At 35.7% G+C, this 18935-nt stretch overlaps 1 protein-coding gene across 7 annotated transcripts in view; it reads left to right on the top strand.

Annotated features, from left to right (window-relative positions):
• VPS13B (vacuolar protein sorting 13 homolog B) overlaps positions 1–18935 on the top strand; it is a 765002-nt gene that overhangs the window by 402722 nt on the left and 343345 nt on the right. For 5 of the 7 annotated variants that reach the window (XM_068526229.1, XM_068526225.1, XM_068526226.1 and 2 more), the window contains exons 26-29: positions 709–880; positions 1387–1501; positions 3853–3994; positions 9973–10381. In XM_068526229.1, the coding sequence (XP_068382330.1) occupies positions 709–880; positions 1387–1501; positions 3853–3994; positions 9973–10381 (838 nt within the window). Of the gene's footprint in view, positions 1–708; positions 881–1386; positions 1502–3224; positions 3292–3852; positions 3995–9972; positions 10382–18935 lie in introns of those variants that run through there. The other 2 variants (XM_068526230.1, XM_068526231.1) reach the window with 2 other exon arrangements.

An 18935-nucleotide genomic window follows, 5' to 3' on the forward strand; every position in this document is an offset into this window, starting at 1 on the left:
TATATTTCTGTAAAGATAACCATAACACACACACACACACACACACACACACACACACGTTCATGCTCTTAACCTCTAATTAAGAGACTTTTAACCATATAAATCATTTAAAAAATCTGTTGTCAAATCTGCTAACTTTTAAATGTCTCCTTAATATTAAAATATGTGAGGCATGATGAATGTTTTGCTGTTTCTTAAATCATGGTGATTATGCTGTGTTTTACTATGGTTATTATATATTCATACATAAATACACCATAGCAGGGGTAGACAAACTTTTTCCATAAATGACAAGATAGTGAATATTGTAGGCTTTGTGGATCATAGCAGCTCTAAAGCAGCTACTTAACTCTGCTAATCGGTAGTCATAGGCAATAGATAAATGAGTGGATGTGGTTGTGAAGGTAGTAAGACTTTATTTCCAAAAATAGAGCCCGATTTGGCCCTTGGCTATAGCTACTCTATAAGGAAATACTCATTGGTGTGATCCTAACTCGTTTAGAGGAACTGGAATGGCATGCATGTACACTGTAACTATGAAAACCATATGATTAGTGTATGTTTATATTACTGGCATTATGTATAAGCATTCATATGATTTGCATTCGCATATATGATAAGTTAAAGCAGTAATTGCAGATTTTAAATTATAAATTTTTAGTTATTTTTATTTATGTTACAAAGTATTGTTGTTATTCCTCATCCCAGGGAGATTCTGTACAAGCAGTTGATGATTCACCATTCTCGGATTCTGTTACCTTGGAACAAACTACAAGTAACATTGGTGGATCCAGTGGTCGTGTTAGTCTGTGGATGCAGTGGGTGCTCCCCAAAATTACTATAAAGCTCTTTGCTCCAGATCCTGAAAATAAAGGCACAGGTACAGGATTACTTTTCAACTGAAAAGATAAAATATTAAACACTATTTTTAGAAGAAATTGGTGATTTAGTTTTATTTATCATTGGCATTTAAATCAATCATTAAGTCTAACTCAAGTGATTTCTATTAGTAATACTAACATGTTGCCTATAATACCTAAATTTTGTCTTATTTGTATTAAAATTCACTTCAAAAGCCATGAAGTAATTTCTTCATTGGTCATATCACTAAATGTATTGCAAAGACTGTTGACTGATATTAGATGTAGCACTTCATACATTAACTGGGATTTCCCCTGTTTTGAAATAAGCATCGTATCTTAATTTTGAGGCCTATACTGATATTAATTTTCCTTATTATTGTAGAATCTTATGTGGTTAATGAACAGAAGGTCTCAGTCCCTCTGTAGATGTCAAGGATATACATGCTAACGTTAAATGTAAATAGAAAGTTTTAATATTGATTGTGAACCCTATACTGATATTAATATTTGCTTCTTATTGCAGAACTTTGTATGGTCAGTGAACTAGAAGATCTCAGTGCTTCCATAGATGTCCAGGATGTGTACACCAAAGTGAAATGTAAAATAGAAAGTTTCAATATTGATCACTATAGAAGCAGGTAATTAATGAACAATGAATATGGGAAAAGCTATAGTTTCCTTGAGCAAAGTCTATAAAAGAATTTTTATATTTTAATTTGATGCCTTAATCTTTAAAAAAATACTGTACATATTCCCAGAGATGGTTCTTACCAGGTATATTACCAGGTTAATTTTACTTGGTATTCATTCATATATGGAATATAATAAAGTTTTGCTTTCTGAGAACGCAAATCTGTTCGTAAATATCCACACTGCCATATTGAATGAAATAAGCTGCTTTTACGAATCACCTCACAATTTGTTATGCATGTTGTGTCTTTGCCAAGATGCCTGGGACACAGTTAATGGCTCTGGTTTTTGCTGAATACTCCTCATCCACTCCCTATACCATAGATTGAAATGGAGCAGCATATCATGTTCCTTACAACTTTGAGTACTTTTCTTACCTCACAGATGATTAATGAACATGTGGTGGATGTTCCTAGAACCATATTTTTCCTTCCTAGTAAATTTCTACCAGAAGTAGATTATAAGTAAATATGATTTGTTTATAGTAATAAGTAATGGTAGTAAAAAAGTAACGTTTTAGATATTTTCATAAAGATACATAGCAATTTTATTATTAATTTTTCCCAAATAAAAATACGAATGCTTTTGGGAGTTTTGTTTGCTTTATAACACTACCCTGGAATTGAGTTTTTTTAACTGCAATATAATTCACATACCATAAAACTCACACGTGCTTTTTAAAAATTATTTTTTAAACAGCATCGTATTTTCTGCTTCATAGTATTTTGGCAAAGAAACAACCTTACAGTCCTTTTTTTCCTGGATTCATAATATTTATTCATTCAGCAATTAAGTGTCTCCACAAGTACACGTGTTTCTGTACCTTTATTGATGCATTATATACTCTAAAAGCCGAAGTCTTTTTATTTAACGGGTTTCTAATTCTACGTTAAAAACATTCGAACTTTCATTCTTTATTATACATATCATATTGTTTATGAAAATAACTCTCAACTCCGTCACAGCCAAAAAATTGTGTCATAACAGTGATGGTCAAAATATTTTGCTGGGTTTATATTAAGACCTGTTATAATAGTATTATTTTAACAAGTGTATGATAATTGTTTTTGTTGTAGTAACAGTGAATCATTAATTGATTTTTGATAATGGAATGGTTAGCTCTTCAGTTTCTTTTGAATGCTATATATCTCTATATCAAAATGATCCTAGCAAGTGATACATGAATTTTATTTTATTGCTGAAATAATTTCTTGATTATGTGAATATTACAATTTATGTTCTAGATTATCAATGATTTTACTGTTCAATTTATGTAAGCTTTAAATATTTAGATAATTTATTTATTCATTCATTTAATCAAAATATTTATTGAATGTATATTATGTCCCAAGCACTATGCTAAGCACTAGGGATACAGTGTTTAAAAAAAATAGACATAAGCCATGCCCTTATGGACCTTAGAGTCTCATGGGTGAGAAAGAAAAATAACCTTGGTAAATATAGAATTTACCATTAAGACAAATGCTTCTCTGCAGAACTACCAGGGTGTGGTGCTAATGTAAATTGTTCTATTGATTGCATTGTCAGATCCACGTTTTAGTTCAGTGTAGTGTTGTTTGCATCAGAACTACTTGAAATAGTTATATATGCTCAATTTTTTTAACTCAGAAAAATTGAAGAGAACAGATAAGGTGAACTTATGTTTTCCAGGCCAGGGGAAGGTTGGCAGTCAGGACATTTTGAAGGAGTATTTCTACAGTGCAAAGAAAAACCTGTGGTGAGATTCATTTAGTAATTATGATTTTTAAAAAATATATTATAAACTGTTTTTCTTTGTTCTTTCATGCAATGGGACTAATGGTTATAAGAATTAGAGCTCAGTAAATTCTTTTTGACCTTCTCCTCCAATATTACATTATAAAATAAAACTATTACTTCCTTTCAGCTGCTTGTGTTTTGTAACCATTTTCCTGTTAGAGCAATTAAGTAAATTTTTCAATAACGCAAAGGTAGGATTGCTTTTATTAATATACTTTACCATTAGTGTATTATTATGTTGACCTTTTAGAAGTTTTTCCTAATCATAAGTGAGTTCATATTGGATTGTTCTTTATTATAAATTGAAAGTAGTCATTTACAATAAAAGCAACTATTTTTTGTTTACTTCCATTAACAATGCTTTTGCAGAAGATGGTCCGGGCAGAGGCCATACCTAGCAGTGGCTCAAACCTAAACCTATGCAAACTTGAGCAGAATTAAAACTATCCAGATTTTTTTGCTTATGGCTTTTATTGCTTTTTGTCTTTTCACCTTCTTTGCTCCTGTCCATCACCTCAAGCCTTGGGGAAGAGTGTTGGTCTCTGGGGCAATGTGGAGGTGTCTTCCTTTCCTGTACTGACAAGCTGAACAGACGCACCTTGTTGGTTCGACCCGTCAGCAAGCAGGACCCTTTCAGTAATTGCTCTGGCTTCTTTCCTTCTGTAAGAAATCATTTTTAAATTATGCTACAGAACTCCCATTAACAGGAACCCAGAGAAGGAATTGAACTATCCATAGAGTCAACTCTTGATTTTCATCTTCCTCTGTATCATTCACTTTGTAAATGAACTATAATGTATTCTTAAATCATAGACTGGTTTTCACTATAATTTGTTTATGGGTTACTTGAGTATGCTATTTGTCATTCTGGTTTTGTGAATATAAACTAATTTTACCATCAGCATTAGAAAATCAAAGTAGGATGTTGAACATGCTTGTTAACTTATACATGTATTGAATGATCAAGAGTTGACCATACTGCTTTTGTCATTCCTTTTATGATTATTCCTTACATTGCTTTTTTTCCCCTATTATTATACCATTTCCTTCTCAGAACTAACTCCAAGTACCTTATTTGGTGCCTGTTATATCTGGACAAGGCTGTACGTCTGTCATTTACTGGACGGAAGATGAACGGTAGACTGTATACCAGTGGGTTTTAGAAGTTCAGAACCTTTTTTTCCCTAGTGGTACAAAATATCTGATTATGTTATTAAGCAAGTTCTTTTAAGTGACTTTTTTTTTTTTTTTTTGGTTGTTCTCTCCATTTTTTTTTTTTCACACACACACACACACACACACACACACTGTATTTTACTTTTACAAGAGATAAATAGACTGACACCAAGCATTGTACATGGATGACCACAACAAAAGCAACAATGATTGCAATTACCAAACATGAAACACACTCATACTATGTCATAATATTGACATTCAGTCCAGTAATCCTCCACTGTAACAGCTCCTTTACTTTTCAGTGAAAATTGATTTGTATATTCTTTGCCTCTGAGTCCTTGTGGGATTTTTTTTTTTTTTTTAATTCAGACAGAAAGTCACAAAAATTATACTCATCCTCATCAGTTCACTCAGTCCCATGTAATTAATTTTTTTTTTTTTCATCTTGATCTTTTGTTAGCACTTTTATGAGTTCATCAGTTTTTCATTAGAGTTCTGAAAATGCTTATTCATTCAGTTCAGCAGTACACTCAGTTACCAGAAACCTGTACTTCTCAGAGTCTTTTCCATGAGTTTCTTAAAGATGAAACCCTTTTATAGGAACATATTTGCAAAATCATCAGAGTACACCCAGAACTGTCTGTAAATGACAAAAGACTTAAAAATGACCACGGTTAAAGATTTGATGAAAGTTCATAATAATGCAGTTGACAAGAAAATTAGTTCTTTCTGAGATATACATTTTAAAGTAATAACTAGGATTATTACTTATAACATTATACCAGAACATATAAGATTTTTAGAAATTTCATGTAATGTCTGAAACATTTATATTAACATATTTCCATACAAATAACCCAATGAAAGTTTAGTATTAGTTGTTTTGTTTGTTTTTTTATACTGCAGGTTCTTATTAGGCATCAATTTTATACACATCAGTGTATACATGTCAATCCCAATCGCCCAATTCAGCACACCACCATCCCCACCTCACCGCAGTTTTCCCCCCTTGGTGTCCATATGTCCATTCTCTACATCTGTGTCTCAACTTCTGCCCTGCAAACTGGCTCATCTGTACCATTTTTCTAGGTTCCACATACATGCATTAATATACGATATTTGTTTTTCTCTTTCTGACTTACTTCACTCTGTATGACAGTCTCTAGATCCATCCACGTCTCAACAAATGACTCAATTTCGTTCCTTTTTATGGCTGAGTAATATTCCATTGTATATATGTACCACAACTTCTTTATCCATTCATCTGCTGATGGGCATTTAGGTTGCTTCCATGACCTGGCTATTGTAAATAGTGCTGCAATGAACTTTCGGGTGCATGTGTCTTTTTGAATTACGGTTTTCTCTGGGTATATGCCCAGTAGTGGGATTGCTGGGTCATATGGTAAGTCTATTTTTAGTTTTTTAAGGAACCTCCATATTGTTCTCCATAGTGGCTGTATCAATTTACATTCCCACCAACAGTGCAGGAGGGTTCCCTTTTCTCCACACCCTCTCCAGCATTTGTTGTTTGTAGATTTTTCTGATGATGCCCATTCTAACAGGAGTGAGGTGATACCTCATTGTAGTTTTGATTTGCATTTCTCTAATAATTAGTGATGTTGAGCATCTTTTCATGTGCTTCGTGGCCGTCTGTATGTCTTCTTTGGAGAAATGTCTATTTAGGTCTTCTGTCCATTTTTGGATTGGGGCGTTTGTTTCTTTGATATTGAGCTGCATGAGCTGTTTATATATTTTGGAGATTAATCCTTTGTCCGTTGATTCATTTGCAAATATTTTCTCCCATTCTGAGGGTTGTCTTTTTGTCTTGTTTATGGTTTCCTTTGCTGTGCAAAGGCTTTGAAGTTTCATTAGGTCCCACTTGTTTATTTTTGTTTTTATTTCCATTACTCTAGGAGGTGGATCAAAAAAGATCTTGCTGTGATTTATGTCAAAGAGTGTTCTTCCTATGTTTTCCTCTAAGAGTTTTATAGTGTCCAGTCTTATATTTAGGTCTCGAATCCATTTTGAGTTTATTTTTGTGTATGGTGTTAGGGAGTATTCTAATTTCATTCTTTTACATGTAGCAGTCCAGTTTTCCCAGCACCACTTATTGAAGACACTGTCTTTTCTCCATTGTATATCTTTGCCTCCTTTGTCATAGATTAGTTGACCATAGGTGCGTGGGTTAATCTCTGGGCTTTCTATCTTGTTCCATTGATCTATGTTTCTGTTTTTTGTGCCAGTGCCATATTGTCTTGATTACTGTAGCTTTGTAGTATAGTCTGAAGTCAGGGAGTCTGATTCCTCCAGCTCCATTTTTTTCCCTCAAGACTGCTTTGGCTATTCGGGGTCTTTTGTGTCTCCATACAAATTTTAAGACTATTTGTTCTAGTTCTGTAAAAAATGCCATTGGTAATTTGATAGGGATTGCATTGAATCTGTAGGTTGCTTTGGGTAGTATACTCATTTTCACAATGTTGATTCTTCCAATCCAAGAACATGGTATATCTCTCCATCTGTTGGTATCATCTTTAATTTCTTTCATCAGTGTCTTATAGTTTTCTGCATACAGGTCTTTTGTCTCCCTAGGTAGGTTTATTCCTAGGTATTTTATTCTTTTTGTTGCCATGGTAAATGGGAGTGTTTCCATAATTTCTCTTTCAGATTTTTCATCATTAGTGTATAGGAATGCAAGAGATTTCTGTGCATTAATTTTGTATCCTGCAACTTTACCATATTCATTCATTAGCTCTAGCAGTTTTCTGGTGGCAGTTTTAGGATTCTCTATGTATAGTATCATGTCATCCGCAAACAGTGACAGTTTTACTTCTTCTTTTCCAATTTGTATTCCTTTTATTTCTTTTTCTTCTCTGATTGTCGTGGCTAGGACTTCCAGAACTATGTTGAATAATAGTGGTGAGAGTGGACATCCTTGTCTCGTTCCTGATCTTAGAGGAAATGCTTTCAGTTTTTCACCATTGAGAATGATGTTTGCTGTGGGTTTGTCATATATGGCCTTTATTATGTTGAGGTAGTTTCCCTCTATGCCCACTTTCTGGAGAGTTTTTATCATAAATGGGTGTTGAATTTTGTCAAAAGCTTTTTCTGCATCTATTGAGATGATCATATGGTTTTTATTCTTCAGTTTGTTAATATGGTGTATCACATTGATTGATTTGCGTATATTGAAGAATCCTTGCATCCCTGGGATAAATCCCACTTGATCGTGGTGTATGATCCTTTTAATGTGTTGTTGGATTCTGTTTGCTAGTATTTTGTTGAGGATTTTTGCATCTATATTCATCAGTGATATTGGTCTGTAATTTTCTTTTTTTGTAGTGTCTTTGTCTGGTTTTGGTATCAGGGTGATGGTGGCCTCATAGAATGAGGTTGGGAGCGTAAAAATTAGCCAAATATTTTAAATAATTGTGTTCCTAGATTTAGTGTTTAACATTGTATTTGCATAGCAAATACTAGTTTCTGATTTTGAATTTTTTCTAGTCTAGTCTGGAAAATTTTTCATGTCAGTGGAAGCTCTGTTTAGATTTATTTTCTTCTCTTTAAGTGTTCATTAGCGTCCATGAGGAACTTTCTTAATTTTAACATGTATTCATGAAAGAAAACCAAAATTATTGTTAATGCCCTTTTTTTTTGAGTTTTTTAAAATTAATTTTTATTGGAGTATAGTTGCTTTACAGTGTTACATTCTACTGCACAGCAAAATGAATCAGCCATACATATACATATATCCCCTCCCTTTTGGATTTGCCTCCCATTTAGGACACCATGTTAATGCCCTTTACAATTTTATCAATTTTTCTAAATCTTAAAATTTTCTTAACATTTCAGTAATCATTGCTTTCTAACTTTTCACTTTAAATACTATAAAATATTGATTATTACTACATGAAAATAATATTTATTTTATCTCAACTCCAGTTAGTATTCATTCATTCTTTAATTATTCCCCCCTTTTATTAGGGGAGTTAGGGATAGAGCAGTTCAACACACTTTCTCTCATGGGTGTTGACCTTTCAAGAGTACCTACATTCAACATGTTTAAAAATATCTTCCCCAAATCAAAACATTTATACATTGAAACACCTTTTATACTATTTCCAGGATTCAAATGTTGCCATTAATTAAGATTTGAGGTGGGTTATTTAGATTAGTGGTTGATTCTACCCCTCCCCACCCTAATTCCTGGTTGAGACACCTAGAGACACTGTTGCTATGGCCTCTTCCATTGGGGCCATACCACAGCACCCTTCTCCATCCACTGTTGCCTGCAATCTAGCATCATAGCGATAAGACTGGGATCACTTTTTCTTGTTTTACTGTATTTCCTTTTGTTTTGAGTGTAGAAAGCAAAAAGAAAGGGAAGTTAGATAAGGGGCAGTGAGAAAGTTGGAAATAGTAAAAAATGCTTTGAGGGCAGGACAATTATATGAAAAGTGATTATATTGCATATTCATGTAATGCCTACTTTCCAAGTTTTTTTTTTAATGGTGAGAAAATTAACTTTGAGAAAAAAACATATGCAAAGGTAAATTTTATCTCACCTTTCTTCATTATGAAGTCCAGATTAAAAACAAAATTAACAGTGAAAACTGAATTTCATACTATTTTCTTTTCATTAGGTGATAGGCAACAAAATGAGAGGAAGAAAATGGAAGTAGAAGAGGTTTACTAGTGATGGGATAAAGGCTCAAACACATTGCTGCTTTGCTACTTCTAACTTTTTTCTTTTTTATGTGAATGTATTTCCTTCTTGTTCTTCTTCCTCGGTTCACTTCCTCTCTTAACATCACTCTTTGGACTCTAATAACTAAAAATCTTCATCAGGCCTTGGGAAGAGGGGTTGGGAATGTGGAATATAACGACTTAACTCTAATTTTATTTTGAGTAATATGCAAAATAGAATTTTATGTACATTAATTGGTTCAGGAAAACTATTGGTTCCATTTCACAAATGGAAATACATAACATGGTATTTCAATTTTGCGTGCATAGAAACCCCCTCTCTGACCCAAATTATGACAGCATATTGCTACTCTTAATGAAAAATTATCAAGAATGAAAAGATAAATCTAGATATGATCTGTTCTAAATTCTGAATGTTACAGAAAAAGTAGAAATTATAGAAACAGGCACAAAGAGGTTAATTACCTCACTCAAGATCTAGAACTACAACCCAGGATTCCTAACTTCAAGTTCAGTCATTCTGTCTTAGAGGCTTTTGCCCTGTCTATGGAATTGATCAGTAATATGCTCATTAAGAAGTGTGCTTTTATCTTTTTATTTGTAATAAACAGCTGACCAGTCATGAAAAAAAAAGTGTGGACGTGATAAAAGATTAAAGTATCAACCGAGATTGTTTTCTGCTTTCAAATAGTTTGTTTTGGGTTTTTTTTCCTTTGTTTAATAAAACATGTATTGTGATTTCCTTTTTCTGGAACAGACAACTGCAAAACTTCTAGATGGCTCTCATCAGCAGCATGGATTTCTCTCTTTGACATATACAAAAGCTGTAACAAAAAATGTTCGCCACAAGTTAACAACAAGAAATGAGCGAAGAAGTTTTCATAAGTTACCTGAAGGTTTAACAGATGGTTCCCCTCATTTTCTTCATGAAATACTTCTTTCAGCACAAGCCTTTGATATTGTCCTTTGTTTTCCTTTACTTAATGCCATTGCAAGTATATTTCAAGCAAAACTACCAAGGACCCAAAAAGAGAAAAGAAAATCTCCTGGTCAGCCCATGAGGACCCATACGCTGACTTCACGCAATTTACCTTTGATTTATATCAACACAAGTGTAATCAGAATTTTTGTTCCAAAATCAGAAGAAATGCAGCCAAGTATTGAAGGTATGTCTTCAGAATTTTTTTTTTTTTTTTGCTCTGATTTTCAATAACCTTCATCTAAGGACTTTAGTTTTTCTTTTTGTAATATGGTAGCTGGTTGTAGGTTGCAGTTTGGTGTATTTTAAAAAGAGTAAATATGTTATAGTCACTTTACAACTAAATCTTTAGGAGTTATATCAAAATATTGGGAATGTTTCTGACTCTACTAATTACTAGAGTAAGAAATATGAGATTTTTTTCCTTTAGGTCTTTTGCTAGTAAAGCTTATACTTTCAGTTGTTTTGTTAAACTCAAATGTTGTGTTCTGTATACCTAAGATAACTAAAAATTGCTTTAAAAAATTAGCAAACACACCACACACTGCATTAATGGCATAAATTATATTGACAGTCTTGTGCAGCCTTTACCACTATTTCCAGAATGTTTTCATCACCCCAAACAGCAACTCTATACCTTATATATTAAGCAGTAACTCCCCCATAGTAACCTCTAATTTACTTTCTGTCTCTCTGAATTTTCCTCTTCTAGATATTTCATAAAAGTTGAATCACAGAATATTTGTCCTTTTGCGTCTGGCTTATTTCACTTAGCATAATGTTTTCCGGGTCCATTCGTGTCGTAGCATGTATCACAATTTCATTTCTTTTTATGGCCGAATAATAACTATTGTGTGGATACACCCCATTTTGTTTATCCAGTCATCTGTCAGATACTTGGGTTGTTTCCACTGTTGGGTTGGCTATTGTGAGTAATGCTACTATATACAACCGTCTGTTTGAGCCCATTTTTAATCCTTTTGGGTATATACCTAGGAGTGAAATTGCTGGCTTATATGTAGTTCTTTGTTTAGAATTCTATGTTTTTGAGTAACCATCAATCTGCTTGGAAGCCCTTTTGACTAGGACAGGATTTATGGTATTTTCTGAACAATACTAATGTGCAGGCATAGTTGAGTCAACAGGAAGAGCAATGGGAGCTCCCTCTTAGTAGGGGTGGTAGTACTTGTGTGCTGAGCACCTTCTCAATGAGACACAGGTCAGCAGTTTCACTGGTTAACTCTAGCTTCATTTTTCTGTCATACTCAGTGGTGGTTTATTGAAACAGGTTCTGTGTTTCATTGATTTGTGTAGATGTCTGAAGGAATACAAATCTGGCTATTTGAGAAAAGGGTGGGAAAGGAACAGCTTTATTTCCTTTGTGTTTGCATTTGTTTTGTTTGTTTGTCATTTGTTGGCTTATTGTTTTATGATCAATTAGTTATGTTTCATGACTAATACTATATATCACACAGTTTTGTTGATGTTGGTTTAAATTTCCCATTTGGTTGCTATAACTAGGAAAATCTCCAATTGATTGTAATTGCAAGAAAATTTCTAAACTCCTGCTATTGTATTTTTAAAGCTGCTTTTTTCTTTTTTGGGTGGTGCTTGTGGTGGGATTTTTAAGGTATAAGTTCAAAATTCTGATTCCTAAGCACCTGCTAAGCAGGTAACCTTGAATAAGAGTATGGGGTGAGGCTGCAGGTGGGATCTTGTTATAGCCATCTTTGGAAAATATGGTCTGCCACATTTCTCTGTGGCCTTTGGTTAATTTTAATCCTTTGCTTGTGTGAATACTTTTTGTAATAAACACCTTTTTAGTGGCATTTTTCATGACTTGGGTAAGTATATATATATAGAGAGAGAGAATAAATTCCTAGCAAAAGGATTGCTAGATCAAAGGGTATAAATATCTTCAAAATATTAAGGGATGTCAAAATGCCCCCCTAAATGGCTGTACCAGTGTATACTGTTTCCACACTGTCAGTCTAACAGAGGTTTATGAAACCTAAATGGCTATACCAGTGTATACTGTTTCCACACTGTCATTCTAACAGAGGTTTATGAAACCTAAATGGCTATACCAGTGTATACTGTTTCCACACTGTCATTCTGACAGAGGTTTATGAAACCTAAATGGCTGTACCAGTGTATACTGTTTCCACACTGTCATTCTAACAGAGGTTTATGAAACTTTTTGGTCTTTTCTCAGTCTCATTAATGAAAAGTACACTTTTTTTCTAAGGAGTTGCTCATCTTCATCATTTATTAAGAGCTCTTTGTGTTAAGCCTTTTGTTTGACCTACACTGTATTGCATATGTCTTTTCATTTTGGGGGTGTTTTTGCCCTCTGTGTGTGTGTGTGTGTGTCTATGTGTACATCTATATTTATATCTACATGTACATATCTTTATTTATACCTGTTCTCATATCTGTATCTACCTGAGATGTTATGAATTGCCAAACTATGTGCCTATCCACAAAATAATATATAAAAATGCATGCCAAAAATTCAAAGGTTTTGACATATTGTATTATGTTAAATTTTTTTAACACGTTATCTTTTGGCATTGCTACTCTTAATTCAAATGGTCATAATATTTTTATCAGATTAATTAAACCAAATGTAAATTATGTCTTACTGAGTGTGATAGCATACTGAAATGCTGCTATATCATACTTCTCAGCAGGAACTATTTTATAAAACTATCTCCAAGCAATGTGTGCCTGTCGATCAGAGATGATTGGTAAACTAGATGCAACTACATTTCCCATTAATATACATAATCATTAGGTTACACATTTATTGAACCTTCTTTCTGTCTTCAACTGCAAGTATGGCAATAACTAATAAAACCTTTTGTTGATGGCTTTGTGTAGGGTTGTCAGTACAGTTGTGGCTTTATAAAACTTGAGACTTTAGATGTTTTATTATGTAGAGTTTATATTGAGAATCTTAAAGGAAAAGTTGAAGTCTCTAAAATGCTTTTATTTTATGTTGAATTTAAGAAAACTGAGTTATGAACAACAGTCTGACTTTGTCTGACAATTACATGAAAATTCTGCTCTTTATTTAAGCTTTTGGTTACTTATACAAACTCATAATTTCAGAGTTGTTCATAGCCTTTTCATTTTCAATACATACTCTCGCCTCAAGAAAAGATGAAATCTTTCAGACTTACGTTTCATTTTACAGTAAATGTAAAAGTTTATAATAGTTCATCTTAAAATTTAATAATAAGAAAAATATATTTAACATTCTAATATTTAAAGAAGTGATATTGAAAGTCTGGTTTTCAACTTGAATATTGCTTGCTTTATGTGCAATTATTATCAAGATTCTGAATCTACAGGTGTTTGGCTTCCAGCTGGAGCTACTTATTTCATAACAGAGGACTGGTTTTTGGATCTAGTATGAGTCTTCTAGTCTTCTAGTTCCTCATGAGGCTTAATTTTTAAAAATACAGTTAAAGCAAAGAAGGAAGGCATTCATTTTCGTGTTGAAAATGCTTCTAGAGGGAACATTTCCTCATTTGGCCCAACTATTAAATGCAGGTGAAATAAACCAAAAAAGAGAAGCTTTGAGGTGGAGTCAAGATGGCTGTGTGGGAAGACGCGGAGTTTGCGTCTCCCCACAACTAGGGTGCCTGCCAGCCGCCGGTGGGGGACTTTGATGCCCAAGGAGATGGGAGGAACCCCAGATTGAACCGGTAGCACGTAGGGGGACTGAGGGGGGAGGAGAAGTGGAGGCCAGAAAGGATCGGCACCCCTGAGACTGGGGAGATAATAAGAGGCAGGTGGGAGGGACTCTCCAGGAAGAGCAGGAGAGGAGTGGAGGGCGATTGCCTGGCGCGCTTGGGCCGGGGAGCCTGCTGAGCGCCCGAGCCGGTCCCCCCCACACCAAAGCCCCATCCAGGCCATGTGGGTCCTGGGGGCATAGTAGGGAGGCTGGGGAGATCAGGAGAGGCAGGCGGGAGGGGCCCTGTGGGAGGAACAGGAGAGGAGCAGAGGGCGTTTGCCCCGCCCACTCAGGCCAGGGGAGCCTGCTGAGCTCCCAGGCAGATCCCCTGCCCTCCAAAGCCCCCTCCAGGTCACGTGGGTCCTTGGGGGCATAGGAAGGAGGCAGAGGGGAGAACAGGAGAGGCAGGTGGGAGGGGCCCTTGGGAAGGAGCGGGAGAGGAGCAGAGGGCGATTGCCCCACCCATTCAGGCACGGGGAGCCTCCTGAGCTCCCAGGCCGATACCCTGCCTTCCAAACCCCCTCCAGGCTGCGTGAGTCCTTGGGGGCATAGGAGGGAGGCCGGGGAGATCAGGAGAGGCAGGCGGGAGGGGCCCTCCCAGACCCCAGACCAGAGGAGCAGGAGAGGAGAGGAGAGTGTTTGCCCTGCCCACTGGAGCTCAGGAAACCTGCTGGGCTCCCAGGTGAGGTCCGCTGCCCTCTGAGACCAGGGGTGGAGGGCACGCCTGGGCCCCTTCTGTTTCTTGAGCCTAAGCCCCACACCCCACGGCCCCCATGGCCTTTTCCAGCCCTGTGGTCCTGAGCATTGGCCCCGCCCACTGCCCAAACCTCGCCCTGGCTTAGGCCCCGCCCTCCACAGCCAAGGCCTTCCCCCACACACACACTTTTATTCCCCCCCTCCTCCTCTTTCTTCCTATTGTGGTACTGATGTACCTTTCGGTTGTTGATTCATATATATTTTTATTTTTATATACTTTCTAACATATCTGTTAGTTTCCTAGTCTAAATTTATTTTTTACCTTGTTATTGTTCTCTTTTTTTTTTTTTTTGCCACCCCATGTGGCTTGCAGGATCTTGGTTCGCGAGCCTGGGGTCGGGTGGAAGCTCCTGTGGTGGGAGCTCCAGGTCCAAACCACTGGGCTAACAGAGAACCTCAGACCCCAGGGAATATTCATTAGAGTGAGGTCTCACAGAGATCCTCATCTCAGCACCAAGACCCAGCTCTACCCAATAGCCTACAAACTCCAGTGTTGGAAGCCTCATGCCAAACAACCAGTAAAACAGAAACACAATCCCACTCATTTAAAAAAAAAAAAAATGAGACGGCAAAAAATATGTCACAGATAAAGGAGCAAGGTAAAAACCTGCAAGACCAAATAAATGAAGAGGAAATAGGCAATCTACCTGGAAAAGAATTCAGAGTAATGAGAAAGGTGATACAGAATCTCAGAAATAGAATTGAAGTATAGATTGAGAGAATACAAGAAATGTTTAACAAAGATCTAGAAGAACTAAAGAACAAACAAAGATAGATGAATCAACACAATAACTGAAATGAAAAATACACTAGAAGGAATCAATAACAAAATAACTGAGGCAGAAGAACGAATAAATGAGCTGGAAGACAAAATGGTGGAAATAACTGCCAAGGAGCAGAATAAAGAAAAAAGAATGAAAAGAATTGAAGACAATCTCAGAGACCTCTGGGACGACACTAAACGTGCCAACATTCGAATTGTAGGGGTCCCAGAAGAAGAAGAGAAAAAGAAAGGGTCTGAGAAAATATTTGAAGAGATTATAGTGGAAAACTTCTCTTACATGGGAAAGGAAATAGTCACCCAATTCAGGAAGCAAAACGAGTCGCATACAGGATAAACCCGAGGAAAAACACAAAAAGACACATATTAATCAAACTAACAAAAATTAAATTCAAAGAAGAAATATTAAAAGCATCAAGGGAAAAACAAAAAATAGCATACAAAGGAATCTGCATAAGGTTATCAGCTGATTTTTCAGTGGAAACTCTGCAGGCCAGAAGGGAGTGGCAGGATATACTTAAAGTGATGAAAGAGAAAAACCTACAACCAAGATTACTCTACCCAGCAAGGATCATTCAGATTTGATGGAGAAGTCAAAAGCTTTTCAGACAAGCAAAAGCTAAGAGAATTTGGCACCACCAAACCAGCTTTACAACAAATGCTAAAGAAACTTCTCTAACCAGGAAACACAAGAGAAGAAAAATACCCACAAAACAAACGCAAAACAATTAAGAAAATGGTAATAGAAACATACATATAGATAATAACCTTGAATGTAAATGGATTAAATGCCCCAACCAAAAGACACAGACTGGCTGAATGGAAACAAAAACAAGACCCATATATATGCTGTCTACAAGGGACCCACTTCAGACCTAGAGATACATTGAAAGTAAAGGGATGGAAAAAGATATTCCATGCAAATGGAAATCAGAAGAAAGCTGGAGTAGCAATACACGTATCAGATAAAATAGACTTTCAAGACTGTTACAAGAGATAAGGAGGGGCTCTACATAATGACCAAAGGATCAATCCAAGAAGAAGATATAACAATTATAAATGTTTATGCACCCAACATAGGAGCACCACAGTACATAAGGCAAATGCCAACAACCATGAAAGGAGAAATCAATAGTAACACAATAATATTAGGGGACTTATACACCCCACTTACGCCAATGGACAGATCATCCAAACAGAAAATAAATAAGGAAACACAAGCTTTAAATGACACAATAGACCAGATCTAATTGATATTTATAGAACATTCCACCCAAAAGTGGCAGAATACACTTTCTTCTCAAGTGCACATGGAACATTCTCCTGGATAGATCACATCTTGGGTCACAAATCAAGCCTCAGAAACTTTAAGAGAATTGAAATCATATCAAACATCTTTTCTGACCACAATGCTATGAGATTGGAAATCAGTTACAGGAAAAACACTGTAAAAGATGCAAATACCTGGAAGCTAAACAGTGCACTACTAAATAACCAAGAGATCACTGAAGAAATCAAAGAAGAAATTAAAAAATACTTAGAAACAAATGACAGTGAAAACATGATGACCCAAAACCTATGGGACGCAGCAAAAGCAGTTCTAAGAGGGAAGTTTATAGCAATTCAGTCTCACCCCAAGAAACAAGAAAAATCTCAAATAAACAATCTACACTACACTTAACTAGAGAAAGAAGAACAAAGAAAACCCAAAGTCAGTAGAAGGAAAGAAATCATAAAGATCAGAGCAGAAATAAATGAGATAGAAACGAAGAAAACAGTAGCAAAGATCAGTAAAAGTAAAAGCTGGTTCTTTGAGAAGATAAACAAAATTGATAAACCGTTAGCCAGACTCATCAAGAAAAAAAGGGAGAGGACACAAATCAATAAAATTAGAAATGAAAAAGGAAAAATCACAACTGACGCTGCAGAAATACAAAGGATTACAGGAGACTACTACAAACAAGTATATGCCAATAAAATGGACAACCACAAAGAAATGGACAAATTCTTGGAAAGGTACAATTTTCCAAGACTGAACCAGGAAGAATTAGAAAATATAAACAGACTAATCACAAGTAATGAAATTGAAACCATAATTAAAAATCTTCCAACAAACAAAAGTCCAGGACCAGATGGCTTTACAGGCGAATTCTATCAAACATTTAGAGAAGAGCTAACACCGATCCTTCTCAAACTCTTCCAAAAAGTTGCAGAGGGAGAAGCACTCCCAAATTCATTCTACAAAGCCACCATTACCCTGATACCAAAACTAGAAAAAGATATCACACAAAAAAGAAAATTGTAGACCAATATCACTGATGAACGTAGATGCAAAAATCCTCAGCAAAATACTAGCAAACAATCCAACAGCACATTAAAAGGATCATACAGCATGATCAAGTGGGATTTATCCCAGGGAAGCAAGGATTCTTCAATATATGCAAATCACTCAATGTGATACACTATATTGACAGATTAAGGAATAAAAACCATATGATCATCTCAATAGATGCGGAAAAAGCTTTTGACAAAATTCAACACCCATTTATGATAAAAACTCTCCAGAAAATGGGCATAGAGGGTACCTACCTCAACTTAATAAAGGCCGTATGTGACAAACCCACAGCAAGCATCATACTCAATGGTGAAAAACTGAAAGCATTTCCACTAAGATCAGGAAGAAGACAAGGATGTCCATTCTCACCACTCTTATTCAACATAGTTTTGGAAGTCCTAGCCACGGCAGTCAGAGAAGAAAAAGAAATAAAAGGAATCCAAATTGGAAAAGAAGAAGTAAAACTGTCACTGTTTGCCAAAGACATGATACTATGCACAGAAAATCCTAAAGTTGCCACCAGAAAACTACTAGAACTAATCAATGCATTTGGTAAGGTTGCAGGATACAAAATTAATGCACAGAAATCTCTGGCATTCCTATACACCAACAACGAAAAATCAGAAGGAGAAATTAAGGAAACACTCCCATTTACCATTGCAACAAAAAGAATAAAATAGCTAGGAATAAACCTGTCTAAGGAGGTGAAAGACTTGTACTCAGAAAACTATAGAAAACTGATGAAGGAAATCAATGATGACATAAACAGAGAAATATACCATGTTCTTGGATTGGAAGAATCAACATTGTGAAACTGACTCTACTCCCCAAAGCAGTCTACAAATTCAGTGCAATCCCTATCAAACTACCAGTGGCATTCTTCACAGAATTAGAACAAAAAATCTTACAATTCGTATGGAAACACAAAAGACCCCGAATAGCCAAAGCAATCTTTTTTTTTTTTTTAACATCTTCATTGGAGTATAATTGCTTTACAATGGTGTGTTAGTTTCTGCTTTATAACAAAGTGAATCAGCTATACATATACATATATCCCCATATCTCTTCCCTCTTGCGTCTCTGTCCCTCCCATCCTCCCTATCGCACCCCTCTAGGTGGTCACAAAG

This window comes from Eschrichtius robustus, chromosome 17, assembly GCF_028021215.1.
Source record: "Eschrichtius robustus isolate mEscRob2 chromosome 17, mEscRob2.pri, whole genome shotgun sequence".
Classification (NCBI taxonomy): Eukaryota; Metazoa; Chordata; class Mammalia; order Artiodactyla; family Eschrichtiidae; genus Eschrichtius; species Eschrichtius robustus.